Source organism: Schistocerca serialis, chromosome 3 (assembly GCF_023864345.2).
Source record: "Schistocerca serialis cubense isolate TAMUIC-IGC-003099 chromosome 3, iqSchSeri2.2, whole genome shotgun sequence".
Taxonomy (NCBI): domain Eukaryota; kingdom Metazoa; phylum Arthropoda; class Insecta; order Orthoptera; family Acrididae; genus Schistocerca; species Schistocerca serialis.
In genome coordinates, this window is record NC_064640.1 from 283,102,546 (window position 1) to 283,127,540 (window position 24,995).

General features: G+C 42.2%; 1 protein-coding gene across 1 annotated transcript in view; it reads right to left on the reverse strand.

Moving 5' to 3' along the window:
• The window catches only part of LOC126470790 (monocarboxylate transporter 2-like), a 401,847-nt gene that overhangs the window by 19,464 nt on the left and 357,388 nt on the right, over nt 1-24,995 (reverse strand). The window contains exons 7-8 of the mRNA XM_050098800.1: nt 5,704-5,910; nt 5,261-5,577 (exon numbers count right to left, since the gene is read on the reverse strand). Of these exons, the coding sequence (XP_049954757.1) occupies nt 5,261-5,577; nt 5,704-5,910 (524 nt within the window). The remainder of the gene's footprint in view (nt 1-5,260; nt 5,578-5,703; nt 5,911-24,995) is intronic.

The window sequence follows — 24,995 nt, forward strand, 5'->3', positions numbered from 1 at the left end:
GTAGTCTTTTTGATTTAATACACGTATAACCTCCAACAAAGGACCCATTTCCGTGTAATTACAACATCTATGAGACATCACACAGTCCCCTCAGTTTTTCACCTCTCTTTGCATGTAGCTCTCCCGGAAACGCTTCCTAGGTTTACTATTAATACGACAGCACGCATCATTCATGCACCGGGTGGTTATAATTAAAGTGCAGCAACTCGCGGAGGCCCAGTGTGGGTTGTAATTATCGTATGGCAGCGAAACTTGATGGATATGTTAATGTGATAATGCGGAACCGATTTACACTGGAAAAAAATTAGTTCCGGTTTTGGCCACAAGGTGCAAATCTGGCGCTGTACATTGTCTGTATGATGGTATGACATCGACGCTGTCATATGACAAGCGATAACGTGAGTGGACATCCGCCCTGTCATTTGGCCGGCCAGAGTGGCCGAGCGGTTCTACGCGCTGCAGTCTGGAACCGCGCTGCTGCTACGGTCGCAGGTTCGAATCCTGCCTCGGGCATGGATGTGTGTGATGTCCTTAGGTTAGTCAGGTTTAAGTAGTTCTACGTTCTAGGGGACTGATGACCTCAGATGTGAACGGCAGCAATTACAGTTTGCACCGAGAGAATACTGCCGACTGATAGGTCCAAGGAAAGGCCCGATGTGTTAAATGGTTTAAAAAAGATGATAATAGGATTCGGAAACACAGGTGAGTTTGGTGTGCCTTACAGCACGCGCCCTGGGTAGTGGTACCGCTCGTGCAGTATGACGACAATTGTCCATACCATGGTCAGCAGTGGGGAAAGTTTTGCACTCTATATTTCCCTGGTACCTGCACAAGATCCAGACGGTGCAGCAACTGAAACCTCATTATCCGCAGCAACGTTCTGAATTTGCTCTTCAGTTTCTGCCCCGGCTCGAAGCTGATGACATACGGCCCGGCAATATGCTATGGAAGAGGAGGAGGAGGAGATTAGAGTTTAACGTCCCGTCAACAGAGAGGGCATCAGAGACAGAGCAGAAACTCAAATTACGGAAGGACGGGGAAAGAAATCGGCCGTGCAAATTTCAAAGGAACCATTCCGGCATTTGCCTTCATTGATTTTGGGAAATCACGGAAAACCTCTGCCAGCAAATTTCTGAAAACAACTCGATCTCCCTTCATGACGATTTGCTATCACTGCCCAGGAAACGCCTCAAATATGGAGGACCAGAATGTGAATGGGAGTCCAAATGCTATCCACGGGATTCGACCAGGACGCAGAGTGGAAACGTGAGTGGCAAGCTACAAGAAACCGAAACCATGAACTTGTAGACAAAAAAATTCAAATGGCTCTGAGCACTATGGGACTCAACTGCTGAGGTCATTAGTCCCCTAGAACTTAGAACTAGTTAAACCTAACTAACCTAAGGACATCACAAACATCCATGCTCGAGGCAGGATTCGAACCTGCGACCGTAGCGGTCTTGCGGTTCCAGACTGCAGCGCCTTCAACCGCACGGCCACTTCGGCCGGCTGAACTTGTAGACAATCCAACAGTTCCAGTTCCAGACTTCCACCAACCAAGGGAGGTGTGGGTGCAGTTAAACAGGTATCGGACTGAAGAGGGTAGGTGCAAATACAATATGCACAAGTGGGGCTTTTCAAGTGACAGTGTGTGTGACTGTGATGACACCAAAACAATGAGCCACATTGTGAATGACTGTCCAATCAGACGCTTCCCTGGTGGCATTGAGAAGCTCCATAAAGCATCTCACAAGGCACTCCGCTGGATCGAGTGCATCAACATCCGAGTGTAGTCTGAGCGGTTTTAAAACTTGTTTACTGTATATAATTTCACATGTTCATTTTTATACATATTTCTGTGTTTTGCTAAATGTGTATTACTGTAATTGATGCATACGATAATAATAATAATAACGGAAAACCTAACTCTGGATGGTCGGACGAGGATCTGAACCGTCGTCCTCCCGAATGCGACTCTACTGAGTTAATCCTTGCGCCACCTACCTCGATAATATTCTCTGGAGTGACGAGGCACATTTTACACTACCGGGTGCAGAACTGCCGGATGTGGGGGTACTATTAAACCGAGTTTGTGCCCGACGGACCATTGCACTTGTCGCATGGGACAATGTGGTGTGGATTCACAAGCACTTTTATTTTCGGTCGGTTTTTCTTTGAAGAAAATACACCCAGAGCGCCTACCAGGTGCACCGTGACGTCTGCACATTATCGAGACCTCGTTGAACAGCAAGTGCCTCCTAATGTGGAAGAGCGCAACTGTGTGGGAACCACTGTTTTCATGCAAGATGGGACAACATCTCATGTCACTCGCTCAGTGTGAAAGATCTGCTTAATGCAACCTTCCACGAACGTGTTATTGCCGGAGGTTTTCCAGATGCATGGTCTGAAAGATCACCTGATCTGCATCCGTGTGACTCCTGGGTCTAGGGGTATCTAAAAAAACGCATTCGCCAGGGACACGTTTGGTTTCTACCTGATATGAAGGCCAGTATACAGGAACACGTTTCTGTAATTACATCGGAACTGCTGCGATTGTTGCTCAAGTCGATTCACGGATACAACATCTCGTCGACGCCTCCGGTGCTCATATTAAACAAAACTGTGTAAGTGGCGGTTAAATAAAATCAGTTGTTTCACATTTTCTGCCCGCGTCCCATTCCTAATCCATTATGGACGGAAACATTTCTATACGTCATTCCTGCATTCATAGCACCATATTTGCACCTGATGGCCAAAGTTGGAAGTAATTTTTCTCCAGCTTAAATCGGTTCCGCTTAACGCATTAGCATATCTACCAAGTTTCGCTGCCAAACGATAATTACAGCCCACACTGGACTTCTGTGAGCAGCTGGATTTTATTTATAACCAGCCAGTGTAAGCAGAAAAATGAGTAGCAGGAGTGTATAAAATATTTCCAGCCTCTTGCAATCAATTGTTGATATCTCTTTGACCTCTATAATCAGGCAATTTTATGAGCGGGAGTGAGCAACAGCGTCTTGCGTGCAATTCTCTTCCACATAGCACTGGGATACAATTTTCTCCGGGATATCGATTCGAATGCTGCCAGTGCTGACGTCTTGCATTAATTCCTGCCGTATACGGAAGTGATTTTTACGCACAAGCCGCACAGTCTGAAAATGGTGACAAAAAAGGACAGCATACTGACACATACCTTTGAAAACCATCACTTCAGTATTGCGTGCCGTATTATACAAGGAGGACGAGACAAGTATTGCAACAGAACTCCTTCGTGAATACTTTAAACACCATTCCTCACTCCGAATATACAGGTTGTTTGACAATGCCTGTTATAGGCTTCGAGGGGTTGTAGAAGGGAATTAGTAGATAAAGTTTTGGCAAGGAACCCATCTCCGTAAATGATACAGTCCTTTTTGGAAGGATCTTATTCCAAAATCTTAAGTTTTCAGGAACGAAGGAAAATGTCTTTCGGGTGAGTATATGGAGTATAACAAGACGGGTTTCTAATGTTTAAAGAACAGAATGAAATGGATATTTTGCCATTACTGCAGTTGCTAAGTTTTGCAATCTCTTTGAAAAGAAGTAAGTCCGAAATCTTGGAATAAGGCCCTCTTTTTGGGGAAATAATTCATATCCTTGGTCAAGCTGTGTTTTTAAGCCGTTTTTTTTTCCATACTCCGCAAGCCACCTGACGGTGTGTGGCGGAGGGTACCTTGAGTAACTCTATCGGTTCTCCCTTCTATTCCAGTCTCGTATTGTTCGTGGAAAGAAGGATTGTCGGTATGCCTCTGTGTGGGCTCTAATCTCTCTGATTTTATCCTCATGGTCTCTTCGCGAGATATACGTAGGAGGGAGCTTGACTCTTCGGTGAAGGTACGTTCTCGAAACTTTGACAAAAGCCCGTACCGAGCTACTGAGCGTCTCTCCTGCAGAGTTTCCACTGGAGTTTATCTATCATCTCCGTATCGCTTTCGCGATTACTAAATGATCCTGTAACGAAGCGCGCTGCTCTCCGTTGGATCTTCTCTATATCTTCTATCAACCCTATCTGGTACGGATCCCACGCTGCTGAGCAGTATTCAAGCAGTGGGCGAACAAGCGTACTGTAACCTACTTCCTTTGTTTTCGGATTGCATTTCCTTAGGATTCTTTCATCTTTTACTCATATCTTTTCATAGTACAATAACTCCAATCAAAGTGCATACAAAATGGTTTCATTGATCCTCATCAGCGCGATCAAAAATGGTTCAAATGGCTCTGAGCACTATGGGACTTAACTTCTGAGGTCATCAGTCCCCTAGAACTTAGAACTACTTAAACGTTACTAACCTAAGGACATCACACACATCCATGCCCGAGGCAGATTTCGACCTGAGACCGTAGCGGTCGGGCAGTTCCAGACTGTAGCGCCTAGAACCGCTCGGTCACTCCGGCCGGCCTCAGCGCCATCATCATCATCATCATCAGCAGCAGCAGCAGCAGCAACACAGGCCATTTCAACCAATCACCATAGAAATAACTAGATCCATGCGGAATATAACTAAGTAAACGTTCAGTGTCTTGCATTTGGTTCCTCTTCATAGTCGCTACTCCACTGGGAGCGTTTTCAAAATTAAAAACAGCACACATTTCCGGAAATAAAACATCGAATGTATGTTTCTATATCCCTCCTATGTATTCAGAAGCCACAACATCTGACTGCAACTTATTATGTTCAAAAGGCATTAAGAAACATGGTTGAAACCTGACTTTCTGTGTACTTGGAACATATCTACCTTGTGATCCGTTCGACAACCCCGTTTTCCTGTAGTCGCTAGCCACCATTTTGAGAAGTTGTAGATATTTTCAGTTTCTATAAGCTTTATGGTGAACTTACAATATTTTGAAGCACTGGAAATCATTTCACAGTATTCATTCACCATATACACTCGGTCAACTCTTCTTGTTACCTGTTTCACCATGGAAAAATTCTTGTCACATACGTTATAGGGACGTGCACGAATGGAAAGAAACTGTTCCACTTTGTCAAAACGTTTAGTGTCCACCAAAGATACACAAAATAGAATCTTACAGTGATTCTTGTTTTGCCCAGTGCAACCGTTGGAAAACAAACGTAGCTCTTTGATATTTTCTGGCAGATATTGTTTTGTCTAATGAAATAGTAAATACAATACAATCAGATATACGGTCGGAGCGGTGAATTTTATGACCATCGATTTTCAAGGAGGGCGCAGCAAGAAATGCAGATAATGGTAGCAACTTGCCTGGCGATGGACCAGCGACGGCCCTTGCGATCGAGCGCGACGGGCATCTCCGCGATGAGGTTGTTCTCGAACTCGCTGAGCATCAGGTAGTTCTCGACTTTGTTGCAGGAGGTGATACAGTCGCCGATGTAGTCGAGGTCGTCGAGCAGATTGTCGGGCAGGTCCATGTCGGCGATGCCCTCCTCAGAGATGCAGGTGAGCTCCGGCTTGTCGGCGGCGTGCGCGGCCGCCAGCAGCAGCGACCCGCCGCCCAGCAGCAGCTCGCCGCCCGCCGCCGCCGCCCCCGCCGCCGCCCCCGGCGCCGCCCCCGCCGCCGCGGCCACCACCCCCGGAGCGCCCACGACGACGCCCGCCGCGGTCCCGACGAGCCCGACGCCGGGGGCGGCAGCGCAGGGCACCAGCACGCCGGCCAGCTGCGCGTCCGTCAGCTGGGGGTCGCGGTTGTCCGGCTCGTGCGAGAAGGAGGGCCGGCGCCGCTGCGGGCACGCCTCTACCTGGCACAGCTGGCGCGAGCCGTCGCCGTGCTTGTGGCGCGCCAGCCGCCGCCGGTGCACGTCGATGAAGAACAGCGTCAGGCTGCCCACCAGCACGCACGACGAGCTGAAGTAGTAGCCCGCCTTGTTGCCGCAGCCCACGTTGATGTACCCTGTGGGGTATCAAAACGCGGTCACAGGCAGGCTCTCTGCAAGGAATGAAACAGTACAACCTATTTCGGGGCGAGAAGGACCACAGGCTACTGTTTCAATGGCGTTGGCGCGTAACATGCAGTCACTGATCCGCACAATAACTCCATTGTACGGGCCACAGGGAAGTTTGCAGTTTAACTCACCGTCGGCGACGTGATTATTATACGGGGTTATCCAGAGATACTTTTAAAAATTTGTTCTTCACACCAAAACAAGAAAAACAGCAGATGTAAACTACTTTCTTGGGGGTTTTGTACACCATACGGAGTCTCTCGCATTTAAGTTTCTATCTCCTTCTTTCTTGCCAGTCCTCTTCTTGCATGGATCTGTCCTTCATCGCACGCCTCACTCTAGCATTCCAGTGTAGCCAGGGTCTTCCTCTTTTTCTGTCTCGTGGAGATCTCCATTGCCATATTTTATGAGGCTGTCTCTTCTCTGGCATTCTTGTAAGATGTTCATACCATGTTAGTCTACAACATCCTCGGTAACTCTCATCTATAGTCATAGCACATATCTTATTTCGTCCCTTCTTGTTGCTTCACAACTTCGTCTCCAAAACTCCAGTTCAGTTACCTTTACTCCCTGCTCATTGGCCCAGGAGACTTATGGAGACTTCCCACATTTCAGTACTATAGAGAGTAATGCTCTCAACTAAAGTTTTGCATATCCCCCGTTTTAAATATCTTGAATTATTTTTATTCCAGATAATGGAGTGTAGCTGCTTAATTGCCACCTCTCCCTTTCCTGTCCTGTATTTATTTCCTCGTTGCTTCCACCTCTGCCCGAAACGACTGCCCCTAAATATTTATACGAGGGTGAGTCAAATAAAAACCTTAAATTTGTAATAACAAACCGAAATTTCGCGCCGATATCCTGCAAGTTGCTAAGCGTGCTACAAACAGCATGCAGAATGGTCTGTAGGTGACAGCATAGTGCAGATGCACACATACCGTCCCAGTATCAGTATAAAGATGGCCGCCCCACTTGTGACTTTAGCCTGGGAAGAACAGCGTTCTGTTATTCGGTTTGTGCGTAGTGAAGGTGTGAAACCTACTGAAATTCATCGACGAATGAAGGTTCAGTACGATGATGAAAGTTTGTCACAGCAGCAAGTCTACGAATGGAGTCTGAAGTGCGCAAATGGTGTGACTTCAGTGTAAGTTGCTCCTCGTCCAGGTCAGGCACAACGAGTTGTGACTCCACAGAACATTGCAGCAGTTGAGGCCATAGTGAAGGAAAACCGCCGAGTGACACTGAATGACATTGCAACATGTTTACAGATTAGTCATGGGTCAGCACATCACATTGTGCTTGATGTGCGAAACTTTCACAAAGTGTCTGCAAGATTGGTGCCACGGCGGCTGACTCCTGAAATGAGAGAACGACGTGTTGATGCTTGTGAAGAACTTCTTCGGCGCTTTGAACGAGAAGGTGACGGTTTCCTTGAAAGAATCGTTATTGGGGACGAAACCTGGGTTCACTTCCACCAACCGAAAACGAAGAGAGCGAGCAAGGAATGGCGCCATTCCTCATCACCAAAACCAAAGAAGTTTCTTACAGAACCATCAGCAGAGAAGATTATGCTGACTATGTTTTGGGACGAAAAGGCATCATTTTGGAGCATGACATGCCTAGAGGGACCAGTGTCACCAGTGCATCATACACAGATCTCCTAAAGAATCATCTGTGGCCAGCAATCAAAGCAAAGCGATGTGGATTTCTGTCAGCAACATGACAATGCAAGGCCCCACACTGCCCGTACAACAGTTGCAACAATCACAGACCTGCATTTTGAGTGTCTTCCTCATCCACCATAGTCACCAGACCTTGCCCCAAGTGATTTCAATATGTTTGGACCACTCACAGACGCAATGGGAGGAAAGAAGTTCCATTCTGATGAAGAGGTCCGCCAAGCGGTGCATGAGTGGTTGCGCGGACTACCAAAATAATTTTTTTCTAAAGGAATTTATGCACTTTGTAAGCGCTGGAGGACTTGCATTGAGCGTGGGGGAGATTATGTTGAAAAGTGATACAGCTTTGTAACACTTCTGCACAGTAAACAATATTTAAAAAAATATTTAAAGTATTCATTTGACTCACCCTCGTATGATCTGCTACACTTAACTATAGATTCATCAATTATAACAAGATCCCTTCCTGTATCTTCAACAACCAAGTATTCAGTTACTGTAAAGTTTATTTTCATACGGCACTGCTCATGTTCTTCTTTAAGCTTTCTTAACATGTAATACACGTCCTCTTCTTTGTCAACAAAATGACATGATTGTCGGCGAAATTTAGGGAGAACAAGGTGTCTTCACCCATTCTAATACACACGTTTTTGCGCTTCCTTTTCCAATTTTTCAGAGCTTTGTTCAAAAACATTTTAAACAGGGTAGACGCTAAGTAGCATCCTTGTATCAGTCTTTCGCTAACTTTAAATTTCTGTGACAGTAACTAACCAACTTTAACACAACAAGTATTATCTGAATACAGCTTTCTATCTGCTTGTACATAACATTTACGAATTTTTTGGGTATTCATTCCTTCCCACATCCCAGTAAACCTATAAAAACCACGCGAGTCTCCAAATTACGTTCCATTCTTTTGCCAGTCACCACTCTAATTCTCCAGATATTATCAATACAAGACCTGCCTGTCCGCAAACGACTCTGTTCTTCTACTTCCTCAATTTCTCTTTCAGTTCCAGTTTTAAGAATCTTAGCATACAATCTGGATACAGAACTGAGAACTGTGATGCCTCCATATTTTGCGCAGCCATCCTTGCTCCCTTTCTAAATATGTTTGTGATGAACCCTTCTTTAAACTCGAGAGGGATATCCCTTCCACTAAGACAGATTAAATAGCTTCGCGAGATTTTCAAGTAATACTTTTGGTCCAGCCATCAACAACTCCTTATAAACAGCTTCAGATCCCGGTATTTTGCCGTTTTTTAATTGTTTAACTGTTTTCTCTATCTCTGCTGCTGTTCTCTCTTGGATTTTTGTGTCATGTTCGTTGCCTACAACGGAGCATATATCTTGAAGTACGGATCGATCTTCTTTAAACAGTTCTCCATAGTATGTCCTCCATTTATCTAGGCTACTCAGATGTAAGATTATACCACTTCTGTCATTCATCAATCTTAGTACTCATAAGCGATCTGTGTAGGCCTCCTTCCGTATAATCACAAACATAGCCATATGTGCGAAAATCCTTCGTTCTCAAATTATTAATGAAAGTTTTTGTTGAACGCCTCTCCTGGTACAATCAAACAACGTCAATGCACTCATTCAGAGAAGGCTTCGTCCATTGCATTAGTCAAGCTAGACGTAAGTATCAATTTAAGATTAATGTGTGGTCTAGGACTGCAGGTGCCTGATAGTTCCATACGTTCTTCCAGCACGTTTCACAGCTGCTGTCTACAAGGATTTCTTTCAGAACACTCTCCAGGGCTTACCAGAAGATGTGCCCCATCAAATAAGAAGGAAACGTTTGGTTCATGCGTGATGGGGCTCCAGCATATTTTAGTCTCATCCTTCGAAATGCACTGGCTGGTATCTACCATAGAGGAGGTTCAGTTCCATGGCCGGCACGTTCGCCAGATCTCATCCTATGGGTTTTTAACTTTGGGGGCACCTTAAACAATAGTTTATACAGCAGACAATTCAGACGTACAGACTCTTCATCGAAGTGTCATGGAAACCTCCGAAACCATTCGCCATCGCGAGGAAGTATTTGAAAGTGTGTGGCAGTTCATGATTCGACGAGTTCATGCATGTGTGGAGGACATGTTGAACATTTATTACGAGTTTATGATGACACTTTAAACTGATAATGTATAACTGGTGTGTTGAGCATGAGCTTTCGATCAATCATTTATAAGCCAAGGATTTTTTCTTGCCTTTGTTTATACAAACTTTTTATCTTGTCTTGGCAAAAATATTTCTGAATCACCCTCTATATTGACCCCTTTTTTAAGATGAGACTGTGATGGGCGAGGAAATCGGCCCTCAACTGTCGCAGGAAGTATAATGGCAAGAGTCTGATGTGATTTAGGAAATCTACAGGGCACCAGAGATTATAAACTTGTCAGCATCCATCTGCTTCTCTGTGTAGAATAACTGCTCCTTCTAGTTAATTACTATGTTCAGTGTGATACATATTTCATTTTTGCATTATGGTTATCTATGTGTAACTCATAGTTCGGTATCACGGCGCGACCTCAGTGATACACCACCTCATCACAGGGAATAATGGAAAATTTTCGCGTAATTGGGCGCCTCGGATAGCCAATCAGCGCCGTACCCCCCTGCACCGGGTAGACACACTGATTTCGACAGCTGTATAGTATGCATAGCAGGAAGGAACGACAGATTTTGTCTCTATTGTCACGTTTTCTAAGCACCGCTACGTTATCCTTATGTCTGCTGCTGATGTGTGAACCATATGCAATACCGGTCAAAACTATATACTTTATTTCAATATACGAACATATTGTACAAACTAAACAAATGAACAAAATAAGTATTTCCTCTCTCTATCGTTAAGTGCAACACATATGGTTTAGCTGTTAGCCTCTTCAAAGTATCCACTCTTTGCCCTCTGAACAGCTGCACGACTCTTGGCATTCTGCAGAAAACATTTTTTAGTGTTTTTGTAGTTTTTACAGTGCAACACGTCTGCAAATTATTCCATAGACTTCAACATTAGATGACCTCAATTTTCTGATATCCGTATTAAGTTAATCCCATACGAGATCAGTGGGATTTAAGTCAGGTGAATGACGTCAACAAATTATATTCTTCAGTTCCCCAAATTTCTCTTTTCCATTGAAATACGCTATGCACACTTTAGAAGCATGTTTGGGAGCATTATCCTCCTGCGGAACAAACCCACGACCAATAAGTGTCTTGGCAGATGGAACTGAATTGTTGATCAGTCTGCTGTGATATCCTGCCTTCTTTGATGTTCCATTAATACTCACTAGATAACCGACTTATCACTCACAAAGCATCCCCACACCAAGACCGACCCTCCATCATGCTTCATCGTTGGCGTCACACACAATCTTCATACGTTCTCTACGAAATCGACGAACAAATATTCGACAACTGTTTCCGTATACTTCAAACAAACACCTTGGGCCATTGCTGCACGCTCCAGATGTTATGTTACAGTGCCCATAGCAATGTTTCATCTTGTTTTGTTTGCTTAATGAAGGTGTTTTGGCCGATACGAAGCCTTTTAAACAATATTCATGAAGACAGCGTTGCATTGTTGAGACAGAGATTGGAGCTGCCCGCATTCCATTTACTTCCTCGAGGAATTTTAGGTGGAGTACGAGTCCTCTGGCGTTACTCTGTACACATATAAACTCATCTTCCCTGTATGATGTTACCCGGGGTCTTACCAGATCGCGAAACACTTGCATTGGCACAGTTCTCTTGATCCGCTGCAATGTACACACCACTGTAGATTGAGCTACGCCAACTTTCGTTACTATTGTCCTATTAGAATAACCTTCCTGATGCAGAGCTACAATTGCAGCACGTTTTTCAGTTCCAGTGTCCTGCTTCCGTCTCATTAATAGTTAATATGATACGAACCGGATCAGCTACACAAACACACTGCTATGTGCTCACAATGTATTGTAAACTAATGCGAACCAGTTGTTACACAGACATCAGAAGGAATGAGACCTATTCAAATAGAATCGCCTTAGGTAAGGGTGCGTCGGTGTTATCGTGGATACGATGCGAAAGTGGATGCGAACAACCAGTCAGATATACAACTCAGGTAATAGGTCTTTACATGTTTATACTTGTTTTACTATCAGAACATGGATATGATAGAATATTCAAAACGGAATCTCTGTTTTAACCACAAATCCATAGCTGTCGAAAACTTTCGACCGGTAGTGTACCCCGAAACCGGAGGCTACGACAAATGAACTCACTGACTACATACGCATTTACGTGTAGGATGAACCCTACCTCCATCGACAAAATTTCGGAGTTTCGGTATAAGGAACCCATGTCGCCCGGTGGCTCTTTACAGAGTAGTTGCATTTCGAATGATTTCTTACCCCTATTTATCTTTACTGCTGTACTGTACTCAAAAATTGAAAAATATCTCCTCAACAGTGTTAATGGCAACGGCATGCGCAGTGTATGTCTTGTTTGTAAACAAACTTATTCCATTCACTCATTGTCACAGAGCAGTATGTATAGGTTTACTAATGAAGGGTTGGCCGTTTTCTCCGCTCGGCCACTAGGTGCTGTGTTGTCCTTACGTTCGTATCGTCATACTTTACAGCACACTATTGAGGTGACTGCATGGTCACGTCCCGAAAGCCATTAAATTAAGAAAAATGGTATAGCAGATATGCTTCTGTGTATGGGTCCACTGAAAGAAGCGGTAGAGCAGCACGTCGATGCTATTCTGAGTTGTTCCCGCAGCGATAAACGTGTACGTATTTCTCCTGAGAGTTGTTGCATTACTGTGTGTTTTGTGTTCTACAATTTTGCAATTAAATACTATAGCCTCTTTCACTACAGTGTAGATCTTTTTACAGAAAGAAAGGTAATTGGTGTAAGACCCCGGGAAAATCGTAATTACAATATTACTCTAACGAACCAACGAAGACCTCGGGTTCCGTATAGCGAAATACTCAGAGATTACCCCCGCTAACCTCCGAATTTTTGTCGATGGAGTTCAGGTTCAATATGAATATTTAAAATTAACGAAAACTGTGAGAGTGATCTCTAGCGATGATTCAAATCTTTGAAGGAAGGAAGATTACTGTTTAACAATTCACGGACAGTGAGGTCATTATAGAATGAACCAGCCTTCGCGTTATCACGGAAACCAAGCCTAACATTAGCTTTTACTGATTTCGAGAAACAACAAAAACCGAAATATTTTTGATATTCGTTCAGAGTGGGTGCAATAATCGATTGTTATTGGTCTTTGAGTATAATTCAAGTTTAAAGGGTTTTGTTTATTCTTTTTGTTTATTTATTTCATTTTATGAGAGACTGTGGGATCAAATGAGCAAAAATCTACTTGGCTGTGGAACGAGCCGCTAGTTATTTTACAGTTGCTAAGACAAAACCAAAAAAATAAAATAAAAGTAAAGGAAACAAGGAAACGAAAACTGTACTATAGTGTCTACCAATGAATAACACATTACGACCAGAGGTTCTAGATTTGTGCTAGCAACATCTGCTCGTAATAAAAGGAGTGACATATAAGGAAGACTGTCAGTTAAAATTAGAAATGTGGGGTTTATCTTTCGGATGTTAGTGTTCTACGACAAGAAACCTATTGAAATGAACCCACCGTATACTGCATACCCTCATACATAATTGTTAAGAAAGTGTTGTCGATGCACAAAACGATTTCCTGTCGTGCCTTCACGTTCACTGAGTCAATGAAGCATTTTCTTTTGAATGGACTTATGTTATGAGCTACAAATCAGATGAGGGATATATATACAGGGATGAAATTGTAATTACGAGACGCTTGAACAACGGCCAATGCGCAGTTTGCGAAATGACGTCACACAGCATTATGAATGCCCTTTTCTGGATTCACAAAATACTTTATGAATGCGCAAAGTTGCCTAAAATAGTTTACATAAGAGATAATAAAGTGTAAGTAATGCTGTGGCATTAATTGCAGTTAGCCAAGATTATAAAACATTTATCTCCTGCGCAAGAAACCAGTTTCTGCACATGGTGTGACAAGTATTGAAAAACTCTTTCTGTAATAAAACCAAATTCGTATCACATTTCATATAGTAAAATTTTCTAGGTATCAAGTCTACCTGTTACCTTTCTTTAACGAAATACATGATTCGGAGTCTCCTCCTTTATTAATCTATTCCAAAGTCGTTTCCGTTCAACAGAAACTTCCACGTTCGCTATAAATCCCCAAAACTTGCGGAGGAGCATGTTTCATATCACGATCCGGTCACCCGGACGTAAATTTTCAGAAGTTTCCCTAAATCAGTTAAGGTGAATGTTGGTCTGGTTCTTTTGGAAAGGTCACAGCTGATTTCCTTCTCCATCGTTGTCCAATTCGAGGGGATAGTAGACCCTAATCTTCCTTCATTCATTCCCTTTTCTTGCTGGGTACGTATGAAGTATTTCAGGTACTAGTAAGCACTACGCTACATACAAGGAGTATCAAAGGAGAAATCGAAAAATAATTAATTACGAAAAAACTACGAGGGGAAGGGTAGGACGATACTCCGTACCTGCTCGAGCCATGTGTTAGTACTGCGTTTTAATCATGTGCCACTTTGCTATTATTTATGAATCATTAAGAATCACTATCTAACGCTGCACTGTTTGAAACACATTACATTGGATGAAAATGTGAACAGAATACTTCCAAGTACATATGTTTAGAAAGTTACCTCAATGTTCATTTTCTACTGAAGGTGAATTTCTTATGCCGATTAATACCAGTTTTGAATTGAGATAGCATTAACATAACATTGAGTGATAGAAGATTTCAGAACGCGAACTTTTTCTGAATGCATTAAATACACGCAAGTAAAGGAGTTAGCTGAATGAAATCGTGGCTTTAGTGTAGTTGTAGCCGGAGATTCCGATTTTAGAGCATTATATCTTACAATTATCAGTATGTTGCTCGTGGTGAAATTTCACCACCATCCGGTAATCAGCCATATGTATGCCTATTCATCCGAAAACTAAACTTACAAGACCCGGAGTTTTTCATACACTTTTACCAAACGAGTTGGGTCATGGTTCAAGAAACTGTAATTTCGCGACGAGCAAGGTCCGATCATCCTGATTATGGTTCTTGTTATCCCTTGAATCAATTTAGGTATATACTAGGATAGTCACTCCAGCAAGACTCAGTCAACTCCTTCCCCCATTGATAGTTTCCATTCCTAATTCCTGCCCTGTCTCCAGTGTCCCGTTAAGCTCGAATCTTCCTGCCAAGCAGTCTAAACTACATTAGATCACTACGAAATGAGATGAAGTTATTTGTCTTGATTTTCAAGTAAAATAATTATGTACATCAGAAAAAGCCTCAGATGACGTACTGGAAGCTTTTAATGATGAGTGGTAAAAAAAAGAACCATAATAACATCATGGCGATATCGATAGTTTTGTAGAAAGATTGGGAAAAAATTAATGCAATCACAGTACTGAATGCAAGGCAGTTGGTACACTTGTTACCAAGATAACTGTTCATTCGGAGTAATTTCCTGCAAAATGGCAATCGCGGTTTTTCTGTGTTCAAAATGAAACTTTGGAACCTAGTAGTTTCCAGTTGACTGCTATCACTTATTTAGCTGAGTCAAACTGAAATATGAAAAGAGTGAGAAAACGTTTTATTATGTATAAGAGATAAAATACGTTACCCTAGAAATAAAAGCATTTGTTCAGCGAGTATTTCGTTGCTTCTCAGGCCAGCTGCAGGGAGATGTGTGAACGGATAACTGATGTAACTTACTCACTAATAACACTCGAATAACAGTTGGTTCTCTCGTCACTCCTGATTATCATCTCTGACTAATGAAGAATTACCCAAGCTAGAGCTGAAAAAGAATGTTGAGGCTGTAAGCTAAAAATTTGAATTGAAGCTGATTTAATCAATCCCAGATCACTTTCGTCTTTGAGAAGAACGACTCGTTTTCTTCCTTCGTGGGTGAAATGCTGCACTGGATCGGCAAAACAGACATTAATTAACAAACATACGGAATGATTAAGATAGCCCGACATAAATGTAGAAAAGTGAAAGTGAAAGTTCTTGTAGGACTTGATCTCACACATTAAAAATAAGCCAGCAGAGATAGAGAGGTAGACGTGCCCCTGGTGATATGATATTGTGGATCACGTTTCGTTACAGTGCTCTATATGCGACCCTCGTCGACATAATTCTCTCACGACCTGTATAGGAAACAGAGAAAATTATTATTTCGAGACAACAGTACAACGAATATGTAATCCGCGATGCGGCAAACAATTTGGTGCGTCAATTTATCGTCGTGGTGTTTTGTGAGTTTCTCTTAGTTTAAATGTATCTAGCATAAGCGTTATTGCCCTGATGTGACATTCAGCGTGTCATCTGGCCTGTCATACAATTTTACGAAACCAGAAGATGACACTTACCGTGCAGCATCATCATCACCAGAGCAACATCTACTACAGAGAGCTATTGTCGAGTCACAGCAGTGTCGTCAAAAAATTGTGGTGATTGTTACGCGACACAAAGCGATCAGCATGCAAATAACTCTAAAGAACTTAGGTTTACTACACAATATAATATGTCTATGCAGAAGAACTTATTGATTTTTAAATGAGCAACTTAGTTAGAGATTAATTCGGATCCGTATGTGGAGGACCGGCTGAGGCGCTACTAGATATTGGACATGCCCTGTGTGAACCACTGCTTAGAAAGTGGAACACTCCATATTTATTACAAGTCTATGCGTACTTTTCTTGGATTTTTAATTCATATAATCAGAAAACCTACTGAGAAATAGATCAGCTAAATATTATCCAAATCTGTTCATCTACTTTGATAGTCAATTCATAACAGCACATGTTTTATTCGGCTTACTCATCCAAATAGGAAAGCACAGTTCGTTATACAGCTTTGAAACTGGATTACGATTTCCCGAGCTCATTAATGAACCAGAAAGTTATTTAAGAGCTCTCTCGGGGGGGGGGGGGGGTACTATTTAGCTAGAATAATAAAAAAAAACTTCTTAATTTCAAAATGAATTTGCCGTGAGCCAACTGTTGCGCAGTAGAAAGTACAAGAACAAAGTCCCGTTATGGGTCCTTCAACTTTTTTCTGTATGGCAGAAGTTAAAAAGCTACTAACAGTGACTTAGGACCTACGTAAAAATAAAACAAATAGATACTGAATATCATCCATAGTTTTTTAGCTTCTCACGACAACGCTTCGTTGCTAACAGATTGCGTTGCCGTAACGCTGGCTGCATGCCAGAAAGTTGCGTTTCGACGCCAGTATCGCGAGAACTCTGAACAAATTTACGGTATTGCTACCGCTGTCTGAAGAGATCCTATAAACTATGTGTTACAGCTGTGATATTAGGTCAAGAATGATCTTAAGGGGGGTAAGACGTCAAACGGGCCTACTTCGAGAAGGAGAGGCACCACAGGACATTTTAATTTGCATTATCTATACTTTTACAAATAAATTCATAAAACTTTGTCAGCATGACCAGGAAGGATTCAGGATTCACGCTCATAGCAGTGGAAGTTCAGGTATACATGCCGACGTCGCAAGCTGAGGATGAACAGATAAAGTGTATGAGGATATTGAAAGGGTAATGCAGTATGTAAAGGGGGACGAAAATCTAATAGTCATGGGCGACTGGAATACAGTTGTAGGGGAAGGAGTAGAAGAAAAGGTTACAGGAGAATATGGACTTGGGACAAGGAATGAAAGAGGAGAAAGACTAATTGAGTTCTGTAACAAGTTTCAGCTAGTAATAGCGAATACCTTGTTCAAGAATCACAAGAGGAGGAGGTATACTTGGAAAAGGCCGGGAGATACGGGAAGATTTCAATTAGATTACATCATGGTCAGACAGAGATTCCGAAATCAGATACTGGATTGTAAGGCGTACCCAGGAGCAGATATAGACTCAGATCACAATATAGTAGTGATGAAGAGTAGGCTGAAGTTCAAGACATTAGTCAGGAAGAATCAATACGCAAAGAAGTGGGATACAGAAGTACTAAGGAATGACGAGATACTTTTGAAGTTCTCTAACGCTATAGATACAGCAATAAGGAATAGCGCAGTAGGCAGTACAGTTGAAGAGGAATGGACATCTCTAAAAAGGGCCATCACAAAAGTTGGGAAGGAAAACATAGGTACAAAGAAGGTAGCTGCGAAGAAACCATGGGTAACAGAAGAAATATTTCAGTTGATTGGTGAAAGGAGGAAGTACAAACATTCCGGGAAAATCAGGAATACAGAAATACAAGTCGCTGAGGAATGAAATAAATAGGAAGTGCAGGGAAGCTAAGACGAAATGGCTGCAGGAAAAATGTGAAGACATCGAAAAAGATATGATTGTCGGAAGGACAGACTCAGCATACAGGAAAGTCAAAACAACCTTTGGTGACATTAAAAGCAACGGTGGTAACATTAAGAGTGCAACGGGAATTCCACTGTTAAATGCAGAGGAGAGAGCAGATAAGTGGAAAGAATACACTGAAAGCCTTTATGAGGGTGAAGATTTGTCTGATGTGATAGAAGAAGAAACAGGAGTCGATTTAGAAGAGATAGGGGATCCAGTATTATAATCGGAATTTAAAAGAGATTTGGAGGACTTACGGTCAAATAAGGCAAAGATAACATTCCATCAGAATTTCTAAAATCATTGGGGGAAGTGGCAACAAAACGACTATTCACGTTGGTGTGTAGAATATATGAGTCTGGCGATATACCATCTGACTTTCGGAAAACCATCATCCACACAATTCCGAAGACGGCAAGAGCTGACAAGTGCGAGAATTATCGCACAATCAGCTTAACAGCTTATGCATCGAAGCTGCTTACAAGAATAATATACAGAAGAATGGAAAAGAAAATTGAGAATGCGCTAGGTGACGATCAGTTTGGCTTTAGGTAAAGTAAAGGGACGAGAGAGGCAATTCTGACGTTACGGCTAATAATGGAAGCAAGGCTAAAGAAAAATCAAGACACTTTCATAGGATTTGTCGACCTGGAAAAAGCGTTCGACAGTATAAAATGGTGCAAGCTGTTCAAGATTCTGAAAAAAGTTGGGGTAAGCTATAGGGAGAGACGGGTCATATACAATATGTACAACAACCAAGAGGGAATAATAAGAGTGGACGATCAAGAACGAAGTGCTCGTATTAAAAAGGGTGTAAGACAAGGCTGTAGCCTTTCGCCCCTACTCTTCAATCTGTACATCGAGGAAGCAATGATGGAAATAAAAGAAAGGTTCAGGAGTGGAATTACAATATAAGGTGAAAGGATATCAATGATACGATTCGCTGATGACATTGCTATCCTGAGTGAAAGTGAAGAAGAATTAAATGATCTGCTGAACGGAATGAACAGTCTAATGAGTACACAGTATGGTTTGAGAGTAAATCGGAGAAAGACGAAGGTAATGAGAAGTAGTAGAAATGAGAACGGCGAGAAACTTAACATCAGGATTGATGGTCACGAAGTCAATGAAGTTAAGGAATTCTGCTACCTAGGCAGTAAAATAACCAATGACGGACGGAGCAAGGAGGACATCAAAAGCAGACTCGCTATGGCAAAAAAGGCATTTCTGGCCAAGAGAAGTCTACTAATATCAAATACCGGCCTTAATTTGTGGAAGAAATTTCTGAGGATGTACGTCTGGAGTACAGCATTGTATGGTAGTGAAACACGGACTGCGGGTAAACCGGAACAGAAGAGAATCGAAGCATTTGAGGTGTGGTGCTATAGACGAATGTTGAAAATTAGGTGGACTGATACGGTAAGGAATGAGGAGGTTCTACGCAGAATCGGAGAGGAAAGGAATATGTGGAAAACACTGATAAGGAGAAGGGACAGGATGATAGGCCATCTGCTAAGACATGAGGGAATGACTTCCATGGTACTAGAGGGAGCTGTAGAGGGCAAAAACTGTAGAGGAAGACAGAGATTGGAATACGTCAAGCAAATAATTGAGGACGTAGGTTGCAAGTGCTACTCTGAGATGAAGAGGTTAGCACAGGAAAGGAATTCGTGGCGGGCCGCATCAAACCAGTCAGTAGACTGATGACCAAAAAAAAAAAAAAAAAAAAAAAAGCAGTGGAAGTTCAAAAACACGAAAAAATAATATTTTTTAAATGTGAAATTTCATGATTTTTTTCACTTACTGTTGGCTGCATTTGTTGCTATAAGTACACTTTTCTTCGTAAGTAAGAGAGATTCTTCGATGAATTTTGCACAGCTTACAAACCATACTTACAGGTGTATGAAACTCTAGAATTTATTTAATCTATGGAAAAATGAATTGGCTGTTACGTTTTAAACTTCGTGTTTAGAGAAAACTCGAATTTTATAGTTTATTATCTCAATTTTTACCACAGTTTTTAACAGATATGGGAAATTCTAGAGTTTCATACACCTGTAAGTATGGTTTGTATGCTGTGCAAAATTCATCGAAGAATCTCTCTTACTTATGAAGAAAAGTGTACGTACAGCAACAAATGCAGCCAATACCAAGTGAAAAAATGATAAAATTTCACACGTAAAAAAAATTTGTTTTGTTAAGTTTTTGAACTTCCTCTGCTATGAGTCTGAATCCTGAATTCTTCCTGGTCATGCTAACAAAGTTTTATGAATTTATTTGTAAAAGAATAGACAGTGTAAATTAAAATGTCCTGTGGTACCTCTCGTGCTCCAAGTCGGCCCGTTTCACATCCTACCCCCCTTAACAGATTTAAGGTGGTATGAACTTGCTCGTAACAATATGGATTCAAATGTGAACGCTCTGATTTTCGCCGACTGGTATACACTTGATGAGATTTTAAGCATGTAGGCAGATCTGGTTAACGTCTGATACTGATGCTTTGGTTCCGTACCTTTTTCCTATTACGTATGTCCAAGGCAATACGTGTAAAATATATTTGAGAGAGTGTACGCTGTCACTGATGTTAAAACTCACAGATAATGATTATCAAAGGTGTCACAAACATTTAGCTTCCTAATGAAGCGTTACGGTGAGGAAAAGTTCACGACACAAACGTAATTCTGTTCATTTCACTTACGTTGAAAAATTTGGTTCTTTCAGTGAACTTGGAAATCGCCTTATTATTCAGCAAGATAGGTCTCGGAGTTTTCTTTATCACTCATACGAAGTTTATTTGATGGTAAAATTACATAACTGTTTCAATAGGGGCTTAGTTAGATTTACTTATTATTCAACAGCTAATGTTTTTAACAAACTGAAGGTGTCTCTAGGGAAATTTGGCTTTCGCGACTAGTTGCGAGTTTATTTGTAATTCATCTGTTAGCTTCTTTCTCCCCTCCCCCCCCCCCCCTCACCCCACCCTTCATCTTCATCTTAGCCTTCGGCCCAGGGTTGGCATTGTTATTGACGTGTTAGGCATGGTTAATTTAAGTGGTGGCCACTTGTCATTCCTATCGCCATGCCGTGCAATGGTTGACAGCAACTACGTCATGGTTGTAGCCCAAAGACACAGTTTATGCCAAATGTTTTCTTGAAGAACGTCAGAAAGGAATTTCTCTTTTTTGCTGTTGAAATCTTTAAATTCATTCTGGTCTAATAATAATACTACCGGAACGGCGACTTGAATAATATTGTTTATGTTCTTCTAATTTCATTTTATTGATAGTGCAAATGGTTGAAAATAACAGTTTTTATGTTATGAATAATCACTCAGTACTCGACTCTCAAGGCGACGCTACAAATCTTGGTACAGTGCGACAACCGCATAACAGAAGTCAAATGTTGTCTTATGCTAACATGTTGTCTGTGTCGGAAACCTGGTAATCTGGTACCGGTCATTGTCACTTGTATTAAGGTCTGGTTGTGGGAAATAGAAGTCAATGAATGTATCCGCAGACCACAGAGGGTACCGCTTACAGAGGGCTAGCTTACGTCAGAATGAGTTGAGCTACATTGGTGCCGTTTCCGTCCACCAGCTCCGAATTACGTACGAGATGAGCAAGAAAGTGGCCCCTGCCCAGCGACTCAACCTAAAACTATGGTCGTACAATGTAATCAAATAAGAAATTCATTTAGTATACAATTCCAGTTGTTCCAGATAATCTGTGAGCACTTCATTTGTGTTCTCTACTTTTAAAAGCGAATAGATCTCGACTTACTTCAAATCCAACTCTAAACGAATGTGACCTGGCTTTATTTTCGCGATCACGCACATGCTTTCTTGACAGTAATGTAATTTCAGGATGCAGCTTCGAGTAAGACACACTTTTATTGTTTTCCATTTAAGCACAGTAACATCTCTCCACAGAAACTAATAACTGACATAATTTACTTGAAGCAGAATGTTATACGTGGATGAGAGGAAATACTAAACAAGAATACAGTTAAGTGCAACAGAAATATGTGTTCTATCATGATGGAAATGCCAGGGAGTTAAATAAGAAACGACTCAAAACGAAACTGAAGATGCCCTTCCTCGCTTCCTTCTTTCCTCCCCCTTTTATCATTTTCTCTCTCTCTCTCTCTCTCCCTCTCTATCTCTCTCTCTCTCTCTCTCTCACACACACACACATATACACACACACACTGCATTTTACCATTTTATCAATTGATGACATTCAATTTTATGAACAATACTTACATTTCAAGTATAATAGTTCAGAACTTCAATTTGCGTTTTTAACATTATGTAGAGTGTTGTTGAGCGTCATGCAGACATACACACAAATAATGTGTTTGAAAAACTTTCTTTGCTTGATAATGATTTGTGATGATCAAAAACTGGTAGCAATTACTGAGATTCCTCATAGTAGCTGACGGTGGTGCAACATGATTTTTGGCAAGTATCATCTGGATGTAGGGCACCACCTTCTGAATATAATTTAATGACAGCCTAGTTCACTTCGACAGCGTAACTTCACATGTTAACGTCAAGTCATAGAACACCAAGCTCCAGTTAATATCCAGATCGAATCACACTACACGTGATATCAACTTCACGGCTCATCAAAGAAAGAGTCATTAAGAAATATTAGGTTTGTAATTATTTGCTTTTCTTACACTGTTTTCCGCAAGTTACTTTTTTCTAAAGCGTTTTTTGCTGATAGCAAGAAATGTTTTGCTCATGGCTGGGTCGTATGTTCCCAGTGACTATGAGGGGCGTTCCGAAACTAAGTTTCGTCATTGTTTTTCAAAAGGAAACTTTATGTGTAAAAAGAAATACACCATCGCATCACGACTATACACCTTGCAACCTTTTCGTCACAGTCGCCACCGACATTGAGAAATTTGTCGCAGCGTGCAGTCAGTTTTAAGAAACCATTCTGGTAAAACTCGGTGCCATGCAATGCAAGGAATTGTCATACAGTCAGCTTCGCCGCAGCATTGGTTTGGAAGTAACGTGCCGACAGAGCTGCTTTCAATGCATGGATCAGGTGCATCTCCGATATGGCAAGATCGAGGTTGTAGACCGAGCGATCCGATCTCCCATTTGGCGAGACACCACCTCTTCGCTATACACGGTCTGTAGACATTCATGGATGACAGACACACTGGTCCCAGGCACCCACTCATACTGGATAACAGTATGCTCTTTCATTGGCGACCACGCTGTTACTACGCTTCTGTCTGCCATCGTGATGTGTACACGAATAACCTCTGGCACGCCGATCTGTTGTTACTCTCTGTTCTTCAGCGCTCTGCGAAAGTGTCATTCCTCCTCTGCTGACACCCCTTCCGTCTTTGAACCAGCAATGGGTGTGGATTCATATGGCGTCTGTTTGTGTCGCCTGGTGTACCAACTAATCTTTCAAAAACAATGACGAAACTTACTTTCGCAATTCCCTCGTTAATAGGGTCTAGACGCAACGATTTGTTTGCGAAATGAAGCTAACATCCTCAGAGCGTGGAATGTAATATACACTCATGCTCATAAATTAAGGATAATGCTGATACATGGTGTAACAACGCTCTGGTGAGCGGTTTGCGGGTTTAAAGCACATCGGGGTATGACCATGCGGTCATTTGACCTGCGGTCGTTTCACGGTGGCGCTGGCAACAATCCACATGCGCAGAGGTGTGTTGGTGTATGTCAGAGTACGGTGCAGCGAGTAAGTGTGCAGGCGTTATCAGACGTGCTAATGGTGACTGTGTGTTGAAAATGGCTCAAAGAACACATATTGATTACGTTATGAGGGGTAGAATATTAGGGCGACTGGAGGCTGGTCAAACACAGCAGTTCGTAGCACGGGCCCTCTGTGTGCCACAATGTGTGATCTTACGATTATGGCAACGATTACAGCAGTCAGGAAACGTGTCCAGGCGCTACAGTACGGGACGTCCACAGTGTACAACACCACAAGAAAACCGATATCTCACCATCAGTGCCCGCAGACAGCCACGGAATACAGCAGTTACCGTTGCTCGGGACCTTACCACAGCCACTGGAACGATTGTCTCCAGACACACAGTCTACAGACGACTGAACGGACATGGTTTATTCGCCCGGAGACCTGCAAGGTCACAGGAGAGCCCGTAAAGCCTGGAGTCAAGACCTCAGTATGTGGTCATTGGAACAGTGGTCCCAGGTTATATTCACGGACGAGTCCAGGTATAGTCTGAACAGTGATTCTCGCCAGGTTTTCATCTGGCGTGAACCAGGAACACGATACCAACCCCTTAATGTCCTTGAAAGGGACCTGTATGGAGGTCGTGGTTTGAGGATGTGGGGTGGGATTATGATTGGTGCACGTACACCCCTGCATGTCTTCGACAGATGAACTGTAACTGGTCAGGTGTATCGGGACTTCATTTTGCACCAATTGTTGTTGTTGTGGTCTTCAGTCCTGAGACTGGTATGATGCAGCTCTCCATGCTACTCTATCCTGTGCAAGATTCTTCATCTCCCAGTACTTACTGCAACCTACATCCTTCTGAATCTGCTTAGTGTATTCATCTCTTGGTCTCCCTCTACGATTTGTACCCTCCAAGCTGCCCTCCAATACTAAATTGGTGATCCCTTGATGCCTCAGAACATGTCCTACCAACCGATCCCTTCTTCTAGTCAAGTTGTGCTACAAACTTCTCTCCTCCCCAATCCTATTCAATACTTCCTCATTAATTACGTGATCTACCAATCTTATCTTTAGCATTCTTCAGTAGCACCACATTTCGAAAGCTTCTATTCTCTTCTTGCCCAAACTATTTATCGTCCATGTTTCACTTCCATACATGGCTACACTCTATACAAATACTTTCCGAAACGACTTCCTGACACTTAAATCTATACTCGATGTTAACAAATTTCTCTTCTTCAGAAATGCT